The 23,620-nt window shown below is 39.6% G+C and overlaps 2 protein-coding genes across 25 annotated transcripts in view; one reads left to right on the forward strand and one right to left on the reverse strand.

Moving 5' to 3' along the window:
- The window catches only part of LOC134808534 (uncharacterized), a 31,682-nt gene extending 29,712 nt beyond the window's left edge, over positions 1–1,970 (reverse strand). The window contains exons 1-2 of one of the 2 annotated variants that reach the window (XM_063795048.1): positions 1,832–1,970; positions 1,357–1,504 (exon numbers count right to left, since the gene is read on the reverse strand). The gene's annotated coding sequence lies outside the window, so the exon portion shown is untranslated. The remainder of the gene's footprint in view (positions 1–1,356; positions 1,505–1,831) is intronic. The other variant, XM_063795049.1, reaches the window with a different exon arrangement.
- A 680-nt stretch (positions 1,971–2,650) lies between these two features.
- Positions 2,651–23,620, forward strand: part of TCF12 (transcription factor 12) — a 366,336-nt gene continuing 345,366 nt past the window's right edge. For 7 of the 23 annotated variants that reach the window (XM_016927645.4, XM_016927646.4, XM_016927650.4 and 4 more), the window contains exons 1-3: positions 2,753–3,198; positions 4,184–4,280; positions 5,314–5,386. In XM_016927645.4, the coding sequence (XP_016783134.1) occupies positions 4,206–4,280; positions 5,314–5,386 (148 nt within the window). In that variant the 5' untranslated portion in view covers positions 2,753–3,198; positions 4,184–4,205. Of the gene's footprint in view, positions 3,199–3,370; positions 3,521–4,183; positions 4,281–5,313; positions 5,387–23,620 lie in introns of those variants that run through there. The other 16 variants (XM_063795006.1, XM_063795008.1, XM_063795004.1 and 13 more) reach the window with 12 other exon arrangements.

Below are 23,620 nucleotides of genomic sequence, written 5' to 3' on the forward strand. Positions count from 1 at the left end.
CTATGACTGAAGGTTTGGGCAGACAGATATTCTTCCTCTGCACTAGTTGTGTGAGCAGGATGAGAAGAGAATCTTGAAAACAGCATGAATCCAACATGTGGGATCACATACCTTCTCCTTCCGCAAGATTTCTTTCTACTGTGGAGCCATAGAATCTTATCACAGTGCTATGGTTTGAATGTGTCTCCCAAAGTTCATGTGTTGAAAACTTAACCCCCAATGCAACAGTGTTGAGAAGTGGGACCTTTAAGAGGAACTTCTAAGAGGGTAGAGCCCTCATGAATGGATTACTCTCTATTGTGTGTGCTCACTTGCCACGGGATAACACGGCAAGAAGGCCCTCTAGAGATGCCAGTGCCATGCTCTTGGACTTACCGGGCTCCAGAACCATGAGCCAAATAAACTTCTTTATAAATCACTTTATAAATCACTCAGTCTATGGTATTCTGTTAGCAGTAGGAGAAAATGAACTAAAACACATGGGAATGGGGCCTTAAAAATGATCTAATCAGACTTCCTACCTGACCTTTATGTCTTTGCTACTAAAAAAATGGTCATTGGGGTGGTACTGTGTAGACCACACTAGATTACAGACAACAGAAAATTCGAATCCTATTGGTCTAATCTGTGAAGATAGACCTGAATTCAGAAGTTGCTTGATTCCGAGCCTCAAAAATGTCACCAAAGCCAGGCACGGTGGCTCACGCCTGTAATCCCAGCCCTTTGGGAGCCTGAGGAGGGCAGATCACTTGAGGTCAGGAATTCCAGACCAGCCTGGCCAACATGGTGAAACCACGACTCTACTAAAAAAATAAAAAATTAGTTGGGCATGGTGGCACGCACCTGTAATCCCTGCTATTTGGGAGGCTGAGGCAGGAGAATCGCTTGAACCTGGGAGGCGGAGGTTGCAGTGAGCCGAGATCCTGCCACCACACTCCAGCCTGGTGACAGAGCCAGACTACATCTCAAAAAAAAAAAAAAAAAAAAAAGTCACCAAAGATCAAATCTCTATGCATGTTTGTTTTCTTGATGTCTTCTTTATTCTAACCCGGCTAGACTTGTATTTGGAAGATGGCTACCCACCATCCAGGGGACCCGTTTTTTTGAGGACATGCAGAAAGAATGGGTTACCTCTGAAGCGCTCTCAGAAAATGAAAGAAAAACTTTTCCCAACAAAGACCAGGAAATTGCTCCTCATTGGCCCAAATATGTTACGCTCATTGCCAGCCAATAACTGTGGCAGGGAATGGGATTCTGCTGATTTAGGTTGGAATTATGCTACGTTGCTTAGATTGGGACCACATGCCCCTGTAAGTAGGCAGAGCAGGGATGTGACTAAGAACTGGGCTTGTTTACCAAGATAAGGAAGAGTGGATACTGGGGAGTCTAGGCCACCATAAGTTTCAGGTACAGCCAATGCAAAGCCTTGGAAATCCACCTGACAGCTCCGGTTGTACCGTCCGCCCTCCGTATCTGGGGTTTCCAAATTCCGGGATTCAATCAACTGAAAACAAGAAATGTAGTTAGGCTTACCAGGCCTGAAAATACATGAAAATATAGAGCCTAAAATATAGCCTGAAAATGTACTGAAAATATAGAGATTTCTTTGGATGATTATTTCCTAAATACACCTTAACAACTATTCACATAGCATTTGCATTGTATTAGGTTTTATAAGTAATCTAGAGATGATTTAAAGTATATGGGGAAATACATCATTTTTATGTAAGAGACTTGAACGTCTTAGAAAATCCAGAGTCTGCGAACCAATCCCACGGATATAGAGACAACTGTACTAACTACAGTAATGGCATATGGTAGCTGAATCTACCTCTCTTTCCATCCCAGTCCGGAATCCAAAGGCTCCTTCTTGCCATGTTGTCCTCGGGCGTTGGCTGCTTCCTCCCATTTGTTACTTTGGAAGTGTCTTCTTTCCTCAGTGTTTCTTCTGCGTGGGCCTTACCGGTCTTTACTGCACTCACTTACCTAAGAGGCAAAACACTGGCTGCCATTCAAGAAAATCTCACTTTAGCCCAGAATCGAAGAACTGGGGCTTCTTTTGTCTTCTTTCTACTCTGGGGCTTCTTTGAGGCCAAGTTCAGAACTTGTGCACAAGACAGTGGCTGTGTGACAGAGCCACCCAGGGCTGTCTCCGTTAGATGAAGAGACTGGCTTGATCCATTCCCAAGAACTAGTCCCACGTGCAGTTCGGTGGCTCCGAATGGGATTTGGGTGCGAGGGGGTGATTGGAGATGTGGGGTCTGGGTGAGTGGGGTATTTGAGAACCTGAAGCTCACAAGGCTTTGTCTGGTTTGAGGGACGTTTTGCCCTTTCTCCCGCATTCGGCTCTGCATCGAATCTGACCGGCCGCGCCTACTCTCGGAACGGCCGAGGAGGATGGGTCTCCCGTCCCCACACGCGCGGTGTCTGCGCCGACTGCAGCCCTCCTGGACGGGAGCCTCTGGGCCCAGCTTAGGGTGGCGTCCAGCGTGACCTACTCGGGAATGGCAGCCTTCAGTGTCCTGCGGCCTCGGGTTCCGGGAAGCTCGGGGACCTGGGCAGCGGATCCAGATGCTTCCACAGCTGTGTCTCCGTCGCTCCGCTTCGGGGGCCGAGAACCAGCAAGACCAACGCGAGGAGGCGCCACGGTGCCTGCCACCCCGCTCCCAGGAGGCCCGGACGAGGCTTCGTCGGCGAGCGGTCGGGGCCTGCTTCTCGAGGTGCCTGCGAGCGCCTCATGCCCCTCCCCACCGGCCCCAACTCCGTCCCGCCTCACCCGACCGCGGGCTTTGTCCACCCGCCGCGGTGCGGCTCCTCCCAGTCCCCGCCAGCTCCTCCCCGCCCCCTCTGCCGGCCCCACTTCCTAGGCGGCGGAGCGGGTCGGGGAGGGAAGGGTTAACCCGCGGCTCTTCCCGGCGCGGAGGGATCCGGAGGCGAGCCGAGCGCGGTGGTGAGGCCGCCTCAGCGAAAAAAATGTCCGCCTGAAGAGACCCACAAGTTCTATTCGGGGGGACCGACAGCCCGCCCCGGGAGGAAGGGGCGGCCAGGCCCGAAAGCCGCCTCCCCCTCCCAGACCCGAGAGCTCGTGCGGGGCAAAGTGAACCGAGCCGCTGGGCGGTGCAAGGGGAAGCCCAAGCCCGTTCTCCCGGCCAAAGTGAACTTTAATCGGGGTGGTTGGATGCGGAGACGGGGCGGCAGGTAATTGCGGGCTAGCGAGCGGGAGTGGGGCGGCGCGGCGGGGCCGGGGGCTGCGGGGCGCCGCCGCGTCCCTGCCGGAGCGGGGGCGCCCCCGTCCCCCGCCTCAACTCCGCGCCCCTTTGTACAGCGCCAAACCCGGGGTCCCCTCCAAGTTGGGGAGCGGAGTGGGGGCGGAGGCTCGAGTCGCGGGCGCTCAGGCCCGCTGGCGGCGCGCTCGGCCTGTGCGCCCCGTTCGGCGCCCGACTCGGGCCGGCGCCCAGGCTCCGGGGCGCGCGGGAGATCGGGCGGCTTCGGCCGCGGAGCCAGGCTCATTGTTCGGCAGGTCCGGGGCAGGGCAGCAAAAGTGGGAGGAGGCCGAGCCTGGGGAGGAGGACGCCGGCCGAGAGCGAGACTAGTTGTCGGGGTTTCTGTTTTCTGTTTAAAAACGCCCCTTGGATGAGCTGGGGGTGCTTTCCGACTCCCTGGGCCCGCCGGGGACGTCCGGGCGGCGGCGGCCGCAGACGCGGGCCTGCGAGCGGCGCGTTCCCTGCAACTTGTCAGTTCTATTGTTGCCGAGCGAGTGAGTCACTTCGCATCTCCGCTCGCCGCCGCTCCGCTCGCTGGACGCCGAATTGCCCCTCACCCCGCTCCTCGAGACCCCAGTCGCGGCCGGGCCCGGCGCGCGGAGCACCCGGCGGCGGCGCGGAGCAGGGGGCGCCGAGGAGGTGGCAGAGACTGGCTCGGAAACTTGGGGGAGAGGCGGCGAGTTGCGGGAGCCGCCGCGTCGGTCTCGGGCCGCGGCGAGGAACGCGTGGATTCCGGGACCCGGCGCGGGCACTGAGCCCTCCCGCCCCTTGCTCGCGCCGCGGTGGGAGCGAGTCGGGGTCCTGGAAGTCATCCCGGCGCCCCCAGCGCTCTTGCGTAATCTTCCCCAGTACCTCTCTCTGTGCCCTCACACACTTTGGGCCTCGGTGGTCTCTCGCTGAGCCCGTTTCCTCTGCCCTAGGACCTGCTAGAAGTGGCCGAAGATGAATCCCCAGCAACAACGCATGGCCGCTATAGGGACCGACAAGGAGCTGAGCGACCTACTGGACTTCAGTGCGGTATGAGAGCTTTCCACGGCATCTTGGGGTTCTGCTGAGGTTTTTGTTTGTTTGTTTGTTTCCTTTAAATAAAGGGTGAGGGGAAGCAACGTGGAGACTAGGCAGCGTGAACTCCATCTGCTTTCTGCTTAAGCAGTAGTTCTCAGGGCTGGAGTCCAGCTCCCCCAAGTTGGACACCTGAACTTTGATGTAATGTCTAGACTTGCACATTTAAAACTTTAATGCCAGAGGGGTCATTTGATTTAACCAGTTAAAAGGAGAACAATGTAATTATGAGCTTTGGTTGAGTCACCCTCCCACCCCGATGATTATTGGGGATCTTGTACTTTATATGAAAAAGTGTTGTTTTTTTCTTCAGTACTCCTCACCATTTTCCTCTCCGGTATCAGATGTAGTTTATGGTACCTGAAAGATGTCAGCGACAAGAAAAGTAGTCCAGAGCTAGAATTTCGAGGCTTCTGAAACAGAGTACTTTTATTTTATACACACACACATGTGTGTGTGTGTGTGTGTGTGTATTATGTTCTTAACATGGGAAATGACTTAAAAACATCAACTGAAACTTAAGGGCCCACTGCTTTTATTTTTAATGGGTTTAATTCCTTTATTAACTGCTGTTAGGAGGCAGCACCTATACCTGCTTTATACAATTCAGTTATAATCCTTACTGTATGTAGTAATTTAATTGGCCATAATTCTGACTGTGTGTATTAAGATGTAATGTAAATGTAATGAAATTCACTTAGTTCCACAGTAAAGATCATGTGTAATACTATACTGTTTAAACTTAATAATCTTGGACTCTTCCATGTAAATGATCGGGTCTTCAGAACAAAATGTAACCATTATTTCCAATTAATTAGGAAATAGTATCATTCAGTGTATTTGCCTCTCTGGATCTGAATGTATCTCCAATTTTATTTTAACTTCCCTCTGAAATTTAATAACTGATGGATGACTTTTGGTGGACTTTTGTTTGCAAGGAATCTAGAAGAATTTCAGGACTAACAGATATATTTGGGTTATTTTGCAGATGTTTTCCCCACCTGTTAATAGTGGGAAAACTAGACCAACTACACTGGGAAGCAGTCAATTCAGTGGATCAGGTAAGATGATGTCTTAAACTAAAGACTCATATTTTGGTGGTGTGATACATTTTAGTAGAAAAATAGAAAGCATAACATTTAAATATTATTGAATACATGTATATAAAAGGTGGAATTGAGTCAAGTGATAATTAGTAAGATTTATTAATTTTAAAAGATGACTTTTCCCTCAGAAATCTGTAGGAAATCAGTAGTTTCGTTTACAATTATTTAAAATGTTAGTGGGGTAAATTTTCAAAATGAATAGAAACTTAGATTTATTTTTAAATGATACGTATTAGATGACTGAATCCTTTCCTATATCCAGATTACATTATGATAATGTTTAGAGTAAGTTAAAGTAGATCTACACACTAGTGATCTTGTCTTTAAATTTACTTTCAATACATTTATGACTACTGTGCTCCATTTTAAAACATCCCATTTTTCTTAAGTATGCATTTTTTCTTTTTTTAACTTTTAAAAACTCATAATTTTAAAATATTTTAGAAGGAAGGTCCATTCCAGTGTGCAAAAGCTGTAACTTTTTATTTAATTTAAATTTATTTCTTTGTGCTTAAGAGATGAAAAAAATAACTAAAGCCATGACAGTATCATCTTAAGAAAACCAACTGTCAAATCTCTGGGCTGAAACTCAGTAATGCCTCTTTGATGGGTGCTTTTTATTTCCCCTGGTAAAATGATAGTTGATTTCTTAAAATACTGTGAGAATAAAACATCAGAAAATAAGGTTAATTTCATAACCACCTAAACACTTTATACCACTTTACATTCTAAAAAGTTTGTTTTTAAAAATTGTATACTAATTTATTAAAATTCATTTTTAATTATGAAATTAGAGCTTATGGGGAAAGTATAGCATGTCCTTAATCATCTTAAGTGAAATGAAAGCATTTTTTGGATTTTAAGTAGGTTAAAGACTAGTAGTATTCTTGATCAAAAGGACATCATGAAACGATAGGCAAGTCCCAACTCGTCTCTCACCTCCTTCCTTTTACTGGTAATCATTTGAAAATTGTTACTTTTTGGGGAGGGGGGAGAAAATTTAATAATTTTAAAGTTGTAGAAGATGGCTGTATTTCTTTACTGGTGTTGATACATCTCATTTTTGCAACTAATAATTCATTCTCAGGAACCTTCAGATTTACTTTGAGTAATACATAGTAGATGATGCTTAGTATTTTTTAAAAATGAGTCTTGATATTACTGTTGCCTACTGTTCCAGCTTAAGTTATGGTAAATATATATAACTGGACAGTCACTGATACAATAACATGAACTCCAGGAACTTGCTGTTAGAAGTGCATTCTATTTTTAGAATAAAGGCAATTACATTTATTTCACTTTTTAAACTTAAGAAGGATTTATGTAGTCTGTGAAATTAAAAAGTATATATGTGAACTGGGATATAGATTATAAGCATGGCATTGGAGCAATTTTTGGACTTCAGTACGTTGCATTGCACAAAGAAAAAATTATTTTTCTACATTGCGAATGGTCACCATATTTGATTATTTGGAGTAGGAACTTTTAGTTTTAAAAGTTAGATTTGTTATCCATTGAAAGGTTTGAACTTATACACCTGTATTCAGTGGACTTAGCAATATTTATCTGTGTGTTTTGTTTTAAATGCTACAAAAAATTGTAATAAAAAAGCTGTGACTTTTAATTAGTGAATGGATTTGAATTTGGGGAAGAGAAAATGCCATGTGATTTTTTTTTCAAATCAAGATGTACTGGTAGATATAATTTTTCTGTGGCCATTTCTTAAAGGGAATGTCTAAAAGAAATTGGTATAGTAACATTATTTTACTTATTTTATATTTATATACCTTATTGACATTTGAATAACCTTCTGCCCTGATTTCAAAGGATATTATGTAATACACTCTAATGCCTATGTATTTGCAGCTATTAAGGAGCTAAAGATCTGACTTTCCTTTTGAAGAGCTGCTGTAGTAAAGATTAGGGTTTTTTGTTTGTTTTCTGTTTTGTCTTTGGAGTAACATTTATAAAAACCTCATGCCATTTGACTTATGAAAACTAGAGTTTATAGTCAGGTATTGTAATTTCCTTTCTTATTTGTCCTTTTTGAGGAAGACTCAATTTCACAGTGGGCTGTTTTTGAGAAACAATATATAATACTTTCAGAAACTTTTTTAGCTGAAAGAATATATACTATAGTATGTGATGTTATCTTTAATCTTATTCCTGAAGCAAAACAAATAACTCATCATAGCTGAGTTATTTGAGTGTCGGAAGTCACTCTGGAAAAGATAAAGGTGTGTTTACTACTACTAATTTGTCTTGAGGATCTGTTATGTTATTCCTTCATCAGGGTGTTAAAATTTTCTTCACATTATGGTGAGAGTGAATTTGTTCACTTGGTATGATAGGCTCTGTGAAGTGTTCCTAAAGTGACCTTGAGAGAAACTTTTCTTTCTGTAGGAGTGAAAGGTCAGGCACTCTAATTAGGGCAGTGTATAGAAACAAAGGGCAGTGTGTAGAAGGAAAGTTTGTTAAAAGGATTGACAAAATGGAAATGGTTCAGATGTTTAAATCCATGTCCTCAACTTCGGGGTTTGAGTGTGTATGTCTAGATTGTGATTTTGGGTTAGTTCTTAGTAGATTGTTTGTATGATATCTGAAAATTTCCTTTGTTTTTGAATCCAAGTAGTAAGGGATGTTGTCATTTTAAGCCATCTGTAGATATTGAGCATCTCTCTGGTATTTCTATCTAGAATGTCATTTTAACTCTTAAGTAAAGCTTCACTTTTTCTTATTGAATTCAGACGTTTGTAACAGTATAGTTTCTTTTTGCCCAAAATTTTCAGAGATAATTGTAGGAAGTATTTTCTGGCTCTTAATTTTTAAAAAGGAATACAGTTTTTCATTTTTCAGTTACTGATCTTTTTTTGTGGGGCGGGGGGTTATTTTTAGATGTACTTACAGGCTTTTTGAAAATATTGACATAGGGCCAGAAAAATGAATTCTCATTAAATTACTCTTCAGTATTTCTATTTTTAGATAGTTGTAGATTCATATGCAGTTGTAAGAAACTATACAGAGATTCTATATACCCTTTACCCAGTTTCCTGCAATAATAGCACCTTGAAAAATTAGTACAGTATCACAGCTAGGTTATTGATAGTGATACAGTCAAGATGCAAAAACTGTTCTGTCACCACAGGAATTCTTGGTGTTGGCCTTTTGTAACTGCATCCACTTTTCAAGTAATTAGAAAAAATGGTAAGATTACTAAATGCCTTCTTTCCCTGTTAAACGTGGAGTAAGCTTTTCAAATTGCCATAGCATGACTTGAACATATCAAGAACAAAATCAAGAGAAAACCAAAATTGTACCACTGTAGGTTTTTACTGAACTGTGATAGAAATAGGAATGGTGATTTTAGAGAGGAAACCAGGTTTGACCTTTCACTTAAGGTATTTTAAGGTTATGAGTAGGGTGTGGTTCATATTATGTACATATTAGTGTTGAAATTTAATAGCTATAATTTGTAGTAAATACATACTTGTTAATATTGAGCCATGTTAGACATTTGTTTCAGGTAAGCTGTAGTTATTAATGAGAGTAACCACAGAGTCAGCAGGTGTGTGGGGAAAAATATACTTTAGGACAAATATAGTCTGCTATTAAGTTGCTCATTTAAGGTAAAAGGTAGCAAGGGAGTCTTTTAGAGAAAACCTGTGTATGAAAACTCAAACTTGGAAAACATAAAAATTAGAGACAAGATTACAACCATGAGTATTGTATACTTTTCAGGACAATTCCTGAACAATTGAAAAACAAGGTCGGGTGTGGTGGCTCATGCCTGTAATCCCAGCACTTTGGGAGGCCGAGGTGGGTGGATCACATGAGGTCAGGAGTTTGAGACCAGCCTGGCCAACATGGTGAAACCCTATTTCTACTACTAATAAAAAAACTTGCTGGGTGTGATGGTGGGCACCTGTAATCCCAGCTACTCAGGAGGCTGGGGTGGGAGAATTGCTTGAACCTGGGAGGCAGAGGTTGCAGTGACCTGAGATGGCGCCGCCACTGTACTCCAGTCTTGGCAACAGAGTGAGACTCTGTCTCCAAAAACAAAAAAAACCACAAACAAATGGTGTCCACCGCCCCCCCCCCCCCGCCCCGACCCCGTAGTCATTGCTTATAATGGATTTGAAAAACAATTTGATTAGATCATAACATTTTAGGGGCTTGTTTATTATATATAGTGAGGCATACCTACAATTACTGTTTTTGTTTTCATTAGCCATTTAAACACAAATTCAAGTTTCTGTCTTCAAGGTATCCTTTGCTATATCTTTGAGTTTTTAAACAAGCCTTTTGAAATGAGAAGATAAAGATGAAGATATCCAACCTTGACTATAAACAACTTTCAAATTTTATACTTAATTGGGCAATAAACAATGCTGTCTTATTAAAGCCATATAGTCTTTTCTGCTCTTAAACAATTGGTAGTCTTTTCCTGGAATGTCATTGCCTGCCTAGTGTTGTCAAAGACTTGGGTAATCTTGCTGAAAGAAAGTAAAAGTAGCACTATTAGAAAGGCTCTCCTGAAAAAGAAAAAAAAGTGCTATTTGTGGACAATGTGTGGAATGCCTTTTTAAAAGATCATTTAATAAGACTGCTTTTGGGTATCACTTGAAAGTATGTTTATGGATGGGAATGTTGAAATTGCAAATCTAAATTGTTTGTGTTTAGGGAAGATAATGAGAAGACAAACACTTAAATATATTCAAAAGACTAATGAATGACAGTCTGCTTTGTTAAATAGTTGTGCCGTAAGTATCTCATTTTTATCAGTTAACTATTTAGTATCTACCTATGCATTCTTCTAGCAGTTTTTGGGAAGATGAGAAATGGAGAAGGTCATTGCTCAGAAAAAGTGGAGACATTTCGTTGGCGTGGTGGCTCACGCCTGTAATCACAGCGTTTTGGGAGGCTGAGGCAGGCAGATCACTTGAGGCCAGGAGTTGGAGACCAGCCTGGCCAACGTAGCGAAACCCTGTCTCTACCAAAAATACACAAAATTAGCCAGGTGTTGTGGCTCATGCCTGTAGTCCCAGCTACTGGGGAGGCTGAGGCAGGAGAATTGCTTGAACCCAGGAGGCAGAGGTTACAGTGAGCCGAGATTGTGCCATGGCACTCCAGCCTGGGTGACAGAGGGAGACTCTGTCTCAAAAAAAAAAAAAAAAAAAGTGGAGAAATTTATTATTTTGATGGGAAGTAAAATACTGAGGTAAACTTCTCTAACATAGAAAATGTCAACAAACACACATTATTGTAGTTTAAATTGAGTCCATAAGAAAGAGGCTGTGCTGAAGAGTCAGGGAACTGGCTTAAGGAAAACTCAAAAATGTTGAGTTTAGAGTTGACTTGTGATGGAGATATGGACAATGAATTAGGGAAGAGAAGAACTGGTCTTCCAGCTGAGGAATAGCATGAGGAGAGACCTGGAAATGGGAATTTAGCTTGATCCAAGGGCCTGTACAGTTCAGAGAGAGAGAAGCTGGTTTTTATTCATCACCACTCCTTAATTCCTGGGGGAGCTCATATTTACATATTATTATCTGGAGCTGGACTACAGGTGTTCAGATCCAGAAATTACCAATGAATAGCACGGTGATCTTGGGTATGTTCCTTTACTTGTCTGCTTCTGTTTCTTAATCTATAAAACAGGACTAATAATAGTCGTTATCCTTATAAGGTTGTTAGGAGTGTTCAATGAGTTAATACATGTAAAGTTCCAAGAATAGTGCCTAGCACATAGTTAGCTGTGGTGGAGTAAATTGTTAGTGGTGAGACACTAAAATAAGGAAGGCATTTATTTACTTTGGAGGCCTTTATGCTAATCTAGGATGAGCTGGTGAAGGGTTAGATTTGGTGTTAGTGTAGGGAATAGGAAGGAAAAATACCAGAAGTAAAGGATTGTTAGAATTTGAGGGATTGGCTTTCTGTAGGTAAGAGAAATGACTCAAGATTGCAGTTCTGACATAATTGGAGGATAGTAGTGCTGGAGGTAGTAAAGATGCTGAATTGTTTTTTGCATTTTATATTTCACATGACCTGGGACTCTTCTGGCTAATTTGGAGATTTATGAGGGAAGCATGCTCGGTAAAGATGTTGGTTAAAAAGAAGACCCATCTTTTTTCTGCATATAAAGTTAATGCATAGTCATAATTGAAAAGAAAATTAGAGAACAGAAAAAGCAAAAGGGGAAAAATTAGCTTTATTTCAGTATCCAGAGAAAATTGATTTATTTCCTTTTTGTCTTTTTTTCTTATAGTTCTGTTTGCAAAGCTGGTAACTTAATGTTAGTTCATTTATGTCCTGTTTTTTGTTTCACTTAATCTTCTACCATTAACATTTTCTCCTGTTATTAACTTGGCTTAAAATAGTTGCATGCTCTTAAATGGAATGAATATAGCATAACTTAACAATCCATTCTTTTATTACTTGGCCTTTATGGATTTTTGTTAATTTGCTTTTTGATATGATAAATAATGTGGTACTGACCACCTTTTTGTGTATTTATATGTTTTTGCCCACATTCTGATTTCTTTTGGTTAGGAGATGCAAATTTTGTTTTTTGTGCCTACAAGTTAATAATTAAAGCTAACGAATTCCCTTAGGGAAATGAACACAGAGGGAGATAAATTATCAGGCCAGGGATTGATGTTAATGGTGGAATTACATGTATAAAATTAGTGACTTTGGTTGATTATTTAATGTAATAATACAAAATTTTATTAGTATGTGAATGGAATGCATTATGACATTTGGAGCACATTTGTGCTTGTATACAAATGTGTTGTGTGGTGACTGGAGGGAATTCCTGTCATTCTTTGACCTGTGCTTATAGAAATGGAGTGGAGTCTAACTGGAGTCTTGTCAGTGAGAGAGCCCTTGAATTCCTGACTTTTTGTGAGAGAGACAGTATAGTGTAGCGGAAAGAATTGGGCTCAGGAGCCAGACAACTGGATTGGAATCGATGACTTGCAGCTTACTAGCTGGATGGCCTTAGGTGAGATATTTAAATAATCACAGCTATACTTTTTTCATTTGTGAAAAGTGGGTAATAATGCCCACCTACAGAATCCTTGTGAAGATTAAATAAGGTTATCTATATATTTTTTCCTATAAAGCTGCTTAAAAAATGGTAGCTGCTATTATCGTGGTACCTTGTAATTAGCATTCTCGGTAATACTAATGATTATATTAGAAATCATTATAAAGCCAGTATTATAGCTAGTGTTTATTGAACTCCTATTATATACTAGGCATTGTGATAAGCAATTTATGGGCATTATCTCATTTTACTTTGGATAAAATGAAATGTTTTGTCTGTGGTGTTGGAAGTGAGGAAATACCCCTACAAGAGCAACAAGTCAGAGTTGCTTTTAGTGCCGTAAAATTGTGTATATGAAGTCTGAGAAGTAATCAGGCATACAGGTAGTTTTGAAAAGTCATGAAGTACCCAGCAACCTTAACTTTTCTTTTTTAGTTGATTTATTCTTAATGTTATTATTTTGTCGACTATACTTTGTAGAGTGCAGAATAATGAAGAGAACGTGTATACCTTTTGAAAATCCTTTTCCATGCTTAGGCATCGCCGCCACTTGAATGTAGCATTTTGTCCATATTCTTTCTCCAGCTACTTGAAATTCTTTCTGGAGTGAGGCATAGTCTAAATAATTAAGTAAAATAAAAATTACTTGACTGGAAAGGATAGAACGCCTGGGAACAGGTTGGAGAGAATGTTAAGAGTCTCTAGGGCAGAACGTCTTCACTTTTTTTCTTAATGGCAGAGAAGAAGGAACATAAACTCCCTTGGTAGCCTGAAGCAGCACGTTGCAAGTGAGTGGAAGAAATTGTATCTTAAAAATTCATGTACATTTTATTTTCTACTTGCTACCACAAACATATCTGTAGTAATTTAAATATGTTTTCATTAATCATTGAGTAAAACTGAAGTTCTAAAGTTGCATCATTTTTGGGTTATGGCATTACCTTCCTCCTGTTTTGGTTTGTATCTTTGGGGATAAGGGTCAGGGTGGAATGGAATGCTGGCCAATCCTTAATGAGAAGCCCAACTCTAGAGCATATCTTTAGCTGTATTTTTTCATGCACCTTTTCTTGCTCCTATAGAAGCCTGTAAAAAGGGATCATTACATCAGGGGGAAAAATGGTTTTGGTAGAAAGAAAACTGTTATTTTCATAAACTGAAGCACAGATAGTTTTGTTAATAACATGACTGTTATTTGAAACTTTCTTCTGTTTCCAGCCAGATCATCCTGTAATTTTTAAAGATACCCTTGACTTGAAAAGAAAATGTAATTTTTAAAGAGAGAGCTTTGGTTTTTTTTTTGTTCCATGTTTAAAATGTGCTCTCATGTGTTCCAGGTTAAAAATGTGCTCTCATAAAGACCATGGTGAGTCATCCAAGCTACTGTAAGCTGCTTGGGGACTTAAAGATCACATTTAAAGATCACACAGAAAAGAAAATGCATTAGAGATTGGTTACTAATTTTTATTGCATTGGGTGGTGACTCAGGGATGAAACCTTCAAAATAATATAATAAAACAATTTGAGATAAGGTACTGGACAGAAAATACTACCTTTTTTTCCCTTAAAAAAACACTACTACCATAACTTACTGTATTTTGGTTATTAAAATTGGTATAATTTGGCCCAAGATGTCATTTTATCAGCTCTGTGGTGTTAGGAAGGTGCCTGAATTTGAACTGAGGGAGTTTCTCTAAATTTGTGGTAATCTATGGAAGATCATTCTAGTTGCCAAATGGAAGTCTCTCTGGAGGCGGCCTCCCTCAAAAGTTGTCAGTGTATTTGCTTCTGTTAGTTTTGCCTGTGAGCTCTTTCCAGGCTTTAAAAATGAACAAGATTGACTCATAATTACTCTTTCATCACTTCATTGGTAGCTGATACAGTGAACACAGGTTGGACTTAATATAATCATGGCTACTCCAGTCAGTGAGTGAATGTGCTGCTGCTGTCGGCAAGAGTTGTGAATGTTGGTTGGGCATGGAAGGTATCTCTGCTGGGAGGGAATTACAGTCATCCAGCTTCTTGGTCCCAGAGGCATATGTTGTTGTTTTGAGGTGGTTGGGGATGAATAAGTGGTTGGTTTGTACCTTTGGAGCGTAAAAAATGCTAGGCTCACTTTAAACAGTAGCGTGGTTTGACCGCAGGTCAGTTTAGAAAATCTAAGCCTATATGGGCACTTGTGCCAAGGGTAAGAATCTTTGAGTTCTCCTGCAGGATCCTTTTAGGTTTTTCCTATTTGGAAACCCCACTATATCTAGCCAACTTTGTCATGTGGTCCGGAGGCCCGTTTACTTAATCTACTTGGTACTGACATACTCGGATTTTAGAAAATGTTTTTTAGTGTTATTCTCAGTTGGGAATAAAGTTAAAGGGAAAAGTGTTTCATGTTGAATCTCTTGATAGGAACATATAAGTTAAAATGATTGTAACTTTCCAATTAGGTAGATAATTAGAGGCATTGCAAGACTGTTCTAAGTATCCTTAATATCTTTTATCTAAGTATCAGCTAGTTTTTTTTTTATTCTAGGTGACAGCATATTTTATTATTTGTCAAGATCCCCTTTTCCCAGTTAGAGATCCACAGTCCCTTATCTGCAGTTTTGAAATCCAAAAAGATCTGAACCACAGTTAATTTCAGCATGAAGTATTTTGATGGCTAAATCTGATCTTATCTGAAGGGAGGCCATTGACATTCTCTATTTTCCTAGTTCCTGTGTGGTTGCCAGGAGCTGATTTGTAGCGTGTGACATATATACCTATATACTATGTTTCCTTTCTAAAATCTGAAAAACTGAGTTCTAAAACCCACCTGGCCCCATGGATTTTAGAAAAGATATTATGGAGATCTGTCTCTCTCTCTCTCCTCCTCCTCTCCCTCGTTCCTTCACCCCCCACCCCAGGGATTGTTTTCAACTCACAGTAAGAACTTTTTGTTCTCAAAAGTCTAAACTAGAGACTACATCATTTTAAATACAGAAAAAAAAAATTGTGGTGGACTTGTTTATATAAAGCAAATTCTTCTTGGAATATAAGCTTTTCAGGCTGAGTTTTATTCTTTGAGTAGTCCACCCAATACATTGATTTAGGGAATCAAGATCTGTTTTGAGGAGAGAGAAGCTTTCTCATCTTTTGGGCCAAGGAGTGTGCTGATATTTCTCTGGTCAGTTAAAGCATGCAGAGAAATTTTCAGGGTAAAAATCAGGAGTGTAGAATTCTTTTCATTTGGTCCCCATTTTGTATATATAAGAAGCATTATATGATCTCTACCAAAAGGAAGCCTCAGCCCTGACCATACTTTTTTGAATTTTTACTGAGAGCAAACAGTTAAGAAAATCCTAATCATCTTCAAGAAGAAAAAGTAGAGCCAAGATACTTTGCTGTAGGGAACAGACAAAATCAGTCTTTGGTAAACTTTATTCTTTCCTTTTATATTGGTGAAAAGTTTTCATAGATTAGTAGCATGATGCTTATTCCTGAAATATACTCATTACAGGCATCTTAATTAAAAACAGGTTATGATTCTGTTGAGTGTAAAATTTTCCTCAGGAGCTTGTTATTGGCTCAGACCCACTACTGTTTAATATAAACTAAGAAAGTAGTAATGAAGTGTGTAATAAACTAGTTTGACGTAGTCTGTTTTGAGAGGTAGACGAGTAGGCCATTGACTTTTCTGGTGGCTTTGCAAGCCTGTTGCTTGTACTGTTGCTAGTGTTATTGTCTTAAGAACCATGATACAATGTTGAATAATTAAATCCACTTAAAGTTTGTAGGGGTTTGAGATGCTGTACTGCAGGAACACAAAACATGCCATAGTGCTAGGGTCTCTCTTGCCTTCGTATTTGTATAATCCCTCTTCTCAAGCTTAGGAACAGTGCCTGTAGCGAGCAGACTCTATTCTCACTGAGTTTGACTCTGGTGACTTGCCAAATAAGTTATAATAGCAGTAGGACTTTGTCCACTGAATGATTGGGAGAAGGGGAGGAATCTTATTGTTTTAAAACAAAATCAGTGATGATAAGAGTGCTTCATAAATATTTACTCATATGCTATTTACTTCATAACTCTTGTAGGAAGTTGGTAACTGTTCATTTTACAGAGGAAATAGAGAAATCAACAGTGAAATACATTTGCCTGTGGTTTCTTATTGCCCCTCAGAAGTAGCAAACTCTAATCAGTTGTAGTTGCACCTGCACTGATACCAATCTACAAGAGCATGGTTTGTCTTGAGGAGGAATTTAGTATCTCTAGAAATCTTTGAAATTTGTTATAATAAGAAGTCTTATCTGAAGCCAAGGTGACAAGAAGAAAAAAAGAAGTCTTAAATGGGGTACTGTTGATATTCTCCAAAAGTGCTTCACGATTTATTTGTTTAATAATAATAATTATTATTATTTTGGGAGACAGAGTGTGGCTCTGTCGCCCAGGCTGGAGTGCAATGGTGCAATCTCAGCTCACTGCAACCTTTGCCTTCCGGGTTCAAGCGATTTTTGTGCCTCAGCCTTCCATGTAGCTGGGATTACAGGCACCTGCCACCACACTTATTTTTGTAATTTTTGGTAGAGACAGGGTTTCACCGTGTTGGCCAGGCTGTTCTTTAATTCTGCCCACCTTGGCCTCCCAAAGTGCTGGGATTATAGGTGTGAGCTACTGTGCCTGGCCGATTTATTTTTATTAAGGAGAAAACAGTATAATTAAAAGCCTCCATAAAATAGTTAATTAAGGACTTTATTTTTAGTATTTCAAGACATTAAATATAAATAGCTACAACCTCAGATAGCTTTATAAAAGTGTAATTCTTTTTTTGTGTGGTCTTATTGTTAAGCTGTCTTTAGACTTTGTGAGTTGGGAAGAATATGAAATTTGATAGTTGGAAGATACTGGTATATTCACAGCTACCATTTAGTTGAGGTCAGAGAAAAGAATGGTTACTTCATAGTATGGAAAATTTTTATTATTTCCCCTTTTTCAAAGATTTAGTGTTTAGTTATAAAAACAAGTTAAAGTGGATGGAAAATATTTATTCCAAAAGTAGTTTAAAAATGTTATCAAACATACAGAAGATACTTTAATAGAACAGAACTTTTAATTCATTAAATGAAAGGTAATAATGCTAATATTGAAAGGGTTAAGATTAGTTCATTTTGTATTTTTATTTACTTAGAAGTAGATTGGGCTGTTGTTTTGTTAAAGAGCATCTGTAGGTATTTGAGTGAGTACCTACTAATGCTCTGTTTTTTGTTCTGTGTAGAATGGTTTGTTTAAGGTAGTGGAAAATAAAGATACATTGTGGTATATTTGAAAGAGGAGCAGTTTGGAGATACGAAGTCTTGCTTTAGTGTTGGCTTTATTATTTACTAGATATGTGATCTTAGGGCAGAATATTTTAACCTCTCTGAGTCTGTTTATCTTATGTCTAAGATGAGGACAATAAAAATACTGCCTGAGGGTGTTGTGATAATGAGCAGATTAAAAGTTTTTATGGAAATTCTAAAATGTGGAGGTTTGTGGTCTGTACAGATATTAGTTATTAGGTGGCATAGCAAGTCTTGAAAGGGATTCCAAGCTTTTCATATACATATGGAGAGAGGGAATCTTCATATAAAACTTAAACATTTCTGATGGTCAGTTATTGAAGATTAAATCAGGTGACTGAGAGGAACACTAGCCTATGGAACTCCTTATAATTTTTAATATGTAATTTACATATTATTTTATATATAAATATATATTTCATCAGAATGAAATATATATAATATTTGTATATAATTCATCAGAATGTCAGAATTCTGATGAATCATCAGAATCTCTTATAAATTCATCAGAATCTCAGAATTGTTTGGATGAGTCTTTTTGGTTAAATGGGGGAAATTGAAGCACTAAAGTAAAATAAATCCTCAGACATAGTCTTTGTGAGGATTCTGTTAATTGTATTCCAAACCATAGAGCCCCCATATTAGTGCCCTTGAGTCCTTTATTCTCAGCTCAGTTTTTAAAATGCTTGTTGAGGATCTGCTGTAGTGACAAAGTTAACCCCAGGCTTAAGTATGAATGTGTGACAGCTGAATAGTTCCTAGGAATAGTCTGCTTTTACTTTGTACTGATAAGCAGTAATCTCAACAAAATTTTAGTGACACTAAAGAGTTAACCTTTTAAAGAGTTAAAAAGTTCAGATACACTTTTATACTCCTGAGTGAGGAGGAGAGGATACAAAGAGGAAGTTAGGAAACGCTAGAGAAACTCTTGTCTGCTGTATGCTTATGCTTGAAGGAAGAAAGTCTGACTTAGTCATATCCATGAATGACAGGACTTGGAGCTGTCTGCTGGTGACGCTACTGTTTCCTGGTTCTTCGTGATTAGGACTTTGTGATGAGGATGCTCCTGCAGCATCCAGTATTGTCCCTTTCCATTTAGAGTGTCTGTCTGGGTATATAAAATAGCTGTCTTACCTTATATTGGGAAATATTGGGATTTTCCATGACTTTCTAAGTATCTTATGCGATTGTATTGTTTAGAAGTTTTTACATTATTTTGAAGAAGGGAATTGACAAATCCAAAGTAAGGAGACTACTGGGTTCCTTTGGAACCCAGTGCCGGTAGAGCCATTGAGGTAGCTTTGATGGAGGTCAGTGTACTTGTGGCCTTCATAGGAGCTATTTGCTGATTGTTCTTCAGAATAAGACATTAACTGGGTTTGGGAGAAAAGGGTCATGGAACGATTTGACAGTTGCGTGACTGGACTCAAGAAAATTCTGGGGTCTCTGTCTCAGCTTCTCTCTTTGTAATAATTCCTAATGCTTTCTTGAAGATCTCTTAAGTTGCAACGATGAGAATAGCTGGTAGGTGAAACAGCAAAACTAAAGACCTTGGAAATGGATAGTGAGGGTTCTTGAATATAACTTCTAAGAATCTTGGGGCCAAGTGAGGTAGCTTGTTTTTCTCTGTAGCTAATTGCTTGCTGTGTAATCTGTTGCTTTGCTACTGGACATTGCAGTAGTCTCCTTACTTGGTCTTCTTGCTGCCAGTTGCTCTCTTTTTCCAATCTGTGTTAGTCTGCTTGGGCTGCCATAATAAAATACCGTAGATTTGGTGGCTTACACGACAGAAATTTATTTTCTCACAGTTTTGGAGGCTAAAAGCCTGAGATCGGGGTGCCAGCATGGTCACCTTCTGGTGAGGGCTGTCTTTCTGGCTTGCAGAGGGATACCTTCTCACTGTGCCCTCAGTGTATGTGTGTGTATGGTGGGAGGGTCTCATATGTGCCCTTTGGTGTCTCTCTTTTTTTAAAAAAATTTTTTGTTTCCGTAGGTTTTTGGGGAACAGGTGGTATTTGGTGACATGAGTAAGTTCTTTAGTTGTGATTTGTGAGATTTTGGTGCACCCATCACCCAAGCAGTATACACTGAACACAATATGTAGTCTTTTATCCCTCACCGCCCTCCCACCCTTTTCCCTGAGTCCCCAAAGTCCAAGGTATCATTCTTATACCTTTGTATCTCGTAGTTTAGCTCCTGCTTATGAGTGAGAACATACGTTGTTTGGTTTTCCATTCCTGAGTTAACTTCTCTTAGGACAATAGTCTCCAGTTCCATCCAGGTTGCTGTGAATGCCATTAATTTGTTCCTTCTTATGGCTGCACAGTATTCTATCATGTATATATATACAGATTCTATCATGTATGTATATACAGTTTCTTTATCCACTAGTTGATAGATGAGCATTTGAGCTGGTTCCATATTTTTGCAATTGTGAATTGCTATAAACGTGTGTGCAAGTATTTTTTTCATATAATGACTTCTTTTCCTATGGGTAGATACCCAATAATGGGATTGCTGGATCAAATGGTAGTTCTACTTTTAGTTCTTTAAGGAATCACCACACTGTTTTCTGTAGTGGTTGTACTAGTTTACATTCCCACAAGCAATGTAGAAGTGTTCCATTTTTACCGCATCTATCATCTTTTTATTTTTTTATTATGGCCATTCTTGTGAGAGTAAGGTGGTATTGCATTGTGGTTTGGATTTGCATTTCCCTGATCATTAGCGATATTGAGCATTTTTTCATATGTTTGTTGGCCATTTGTATATCTTCTTTTGAGAATTGTCTATTCATGTCCTTAGCCTACTTTTTGATGGGATTGTTTGTTTTTTCTTGCTAATTTGTTTGAGTTCCTTGTAGATTCTGGATATTAGTCCTTTGTCAGATGTATAGATTGAGATGATTTTCTTGCACTCTGTGTGTTGTCTGTTTACTCTGCTAACTGTTCTTTTGCTGTGCAGAAGCTCTTCAGTTTAATTAAGACCTACCTCTTTATCTTTGTTTTTGTCACATTGCTTTTGGGTTCTTGGTCATGAAGTCTTTGCCTAAGCCAATGTCTAGATGGGTTTTTCTGATGTTATCTTCTGGAATTTTTAAAGTTTCAGGTCTTAGATTTAAGTTTTTGATCCATCTTGAGTTGATTTTTGTATAAGGTATGAGATGAGGATCCAATTTCGTTCTCTTACATGTGGTTTTCCAATTATCCCAGCACCATTTGTTGAATAGGGTGTCCTTTCCCCACTTTAGTTTTTGTTTGCTTTGTTGAAGATCGGCTTTAAGTATTTGGGTTTATTTCTGGGTTCTGTATTCTGTTCCATTGGTCTGTGTGCTTATTTTTATACTAGTACCATGCTGTTTTGGTGACTATGGCCTTACAGTCTAGTTTGAAGTCAGGTAATGTGATGCCAGATTTGATCTTTTTGCTCAGTCTTGTTTTGGCTGTGATGGCTCTTCTGGTTCCATATGAATTTTAGGATTTTTTTTTCTAGTTCTGTGAAGAATGATCTTGGTATTTTGATGGGAATTGCATTGAATTTGTGGATTGCTTTTGGCAGTATGGTCATTTTCACAATATTGATTCTGCCATGATTCATCTGTGAGCATGGGTTGTGTTCCCGTTTGTGTCATCTGTGATTTATTTCAGCACTGTTTGGTAGTTTTCCTTGTAGACGTCCTTTACCTCCTTGGTTAGGTATGTTCCTAAGTATTAAATTTTTTTGGCTGCTGTTTTAAAACAGGTTGAGTTCTTGATTTGATTATCAGTTTGGTCGCTGTTGGTGTATAGTAGAGCTACTGATTTGTATACGTTAATTTGTATACGTTAATTTTGCTGAATTCATGTATGAGTTCTAGGAACTTTTTTTTTTTTTTGAGACGGAGTCTCATTCTGTCTCCTCGGCTGGAGTGTAGTGGCGTGATCTTGGCTCACTGCAACCTTCTAGGAGCTTTTTGGAGGAATCTTCAGGGTTTTCTAAGTGTACGATCATATCATCAGCAAACAGCAACAGTTTGACTTCTTTACTGACTTGGGTGCCCTTTTTCTTTCTTTCTCTTGTCGGGTTCTCTGGCTAGGACTATATTGAATAGAAGTGGTGAGAGTGGGCATCCTTGTCTTGTTCCAATTCTCGGAGGGAATGCTTTCAACTTTTCCCTGTTCAGTATTATGTTGGCTGTGGGTTTGTCATAGGTGGCTTTTATTACATTGAGGTATGTCCCTTATATGCCAGTTTTGCTGAGGATTTTAATCATAAAAGAATGCTGTATTTTGTCAGATGCTTTTTCCCACATCTGCATCTATCAAGATGATAGATGACTTTTGTTTTTAGGTCTGTTTGTGTGGTGTATCACATTTATTGACTTGCATATGTTAAACCATCCCTGTATCCCTGGTATGAAACTCGCTTGATCATGATGGATTATCTTTTTGATATACTGTTTGATTTGGTTAGCTAGTATTTTGTTACGGATTTTTGCATCTATGTTCATCAGTGGTATTGGTCTGTAGTTTGCTTTTTTTTTCTTTTTTTTTTTTCGTTTCTTTTTTTTTTTTTTGAGACAGATAGCTAGTATTTTGTTACAGATTTTTGCATCTATGTTAATCAGTGGTATTGGTCTGTAGTTTGCTTTTTTTTTCTTCTTTTTTTCGTTTCTTTTCTTTTTCTTTTCTTTTTTTCTTTTTTCTTGCTCTGTTGCCAGGCTGCAGTGCAGTGGCGCGACCTTGGCTTACTGCAACCTCTGACTCCCTGGTTCAAGTGATTGTCTTGCCTCAGCCTCCCAAGTAGCTGGGATCACAGGCATGTGCCACCATGCCCAGCTAATTTTTGTATTTTTCATAGAGACGGGGTTTCACCATGTTGGCCAGGATGGTCTTGATCTCCTGACCTTGTGATCCCCCTGCCTCAGCCTCCCAAAGTGTTGGGATTACAGGCGTGAGCCACCGTGTCTGGCCTGTAGTTTGCTTTTTCTGTTGTGTCCTTTCCTGGTTTTGGTATTACAGTGATACTGGCATCATAGAATGATTTAGGGAGGATTCCCTCTTTCTCTGTCTTATGGAATAGTGTGAATAGGATTGGTACTAATTCTTCTTTGAACGTCTGTTAGAATTCTGCTGTGAATCTGTCCGGTCCGAGACTTTTTTTTTTTTTTTTAGTGGTAATTTTTTTATTACCATTTCAGTGTCGCTGCTTGTTTCTTTGATGTTTCCTGGCACTAAACCCATCATTAGGGCCCCACTTCATGACATCATCTAGCCTAAACTAACTTTCAAAGGCCCTATCTCCATGGGGATCCATCACATTCAGGGTTAAAGCTTCCACATATGAATTTTGAGAGGATGCAAACATTCAGTCCATAACACAGTCCATTTCATACACTTAAAACCTCTTCTTCTGTGATTTGTCTCAGGATCTACTTTGTTCCCTGCTGGGTATCAAAACAATTAAAAGTGTCACCTTAGCATTTATGTTCTTTAATAATCTGATGGAGACTTACCTTAGCCAGTCTTACATTCACTGCTTTTCAATCTGAATTGTGTGGTTCAGTCACACTGGTCTCTCCTCACCTGACCTCCTACTTCCAGTTATTCTTCACTCTCAACCTGTAATACTGTTTGCCATTCTTGTGCGGTTTGAATTCTCTTTCATTTACGAAATCTTCCCCAGCCTTTTCAGGTGATAATTTTGTAAAAATGTATTCCATTAATAAGACTGTCTTTGTATTTGTATACATTGTATACAAATGTATACATTACAAATGTAGCATTCACTTATTTTAAGGACTCTTGGGTGGAGGACAGTACTAATTCTTTTTTTTAACCACTGAAGACAGAG

The sequence above is a fragment of the Pan troglodytes genome, chromosome 16 (assembly GCF_028858775.2).
Source record: "Pan troglodytes isolate AG18354 chromosome 16, NHGRI_mPanTro3-v2.0_pri, whole genome shotgun sequence".
Taxonomy (NCBI): domain Eukaryota; kingdom Metazoa; phylum Chordata; class Mammalia; order Primates; family Hominidae; genus Pan; species Pan troglodytes.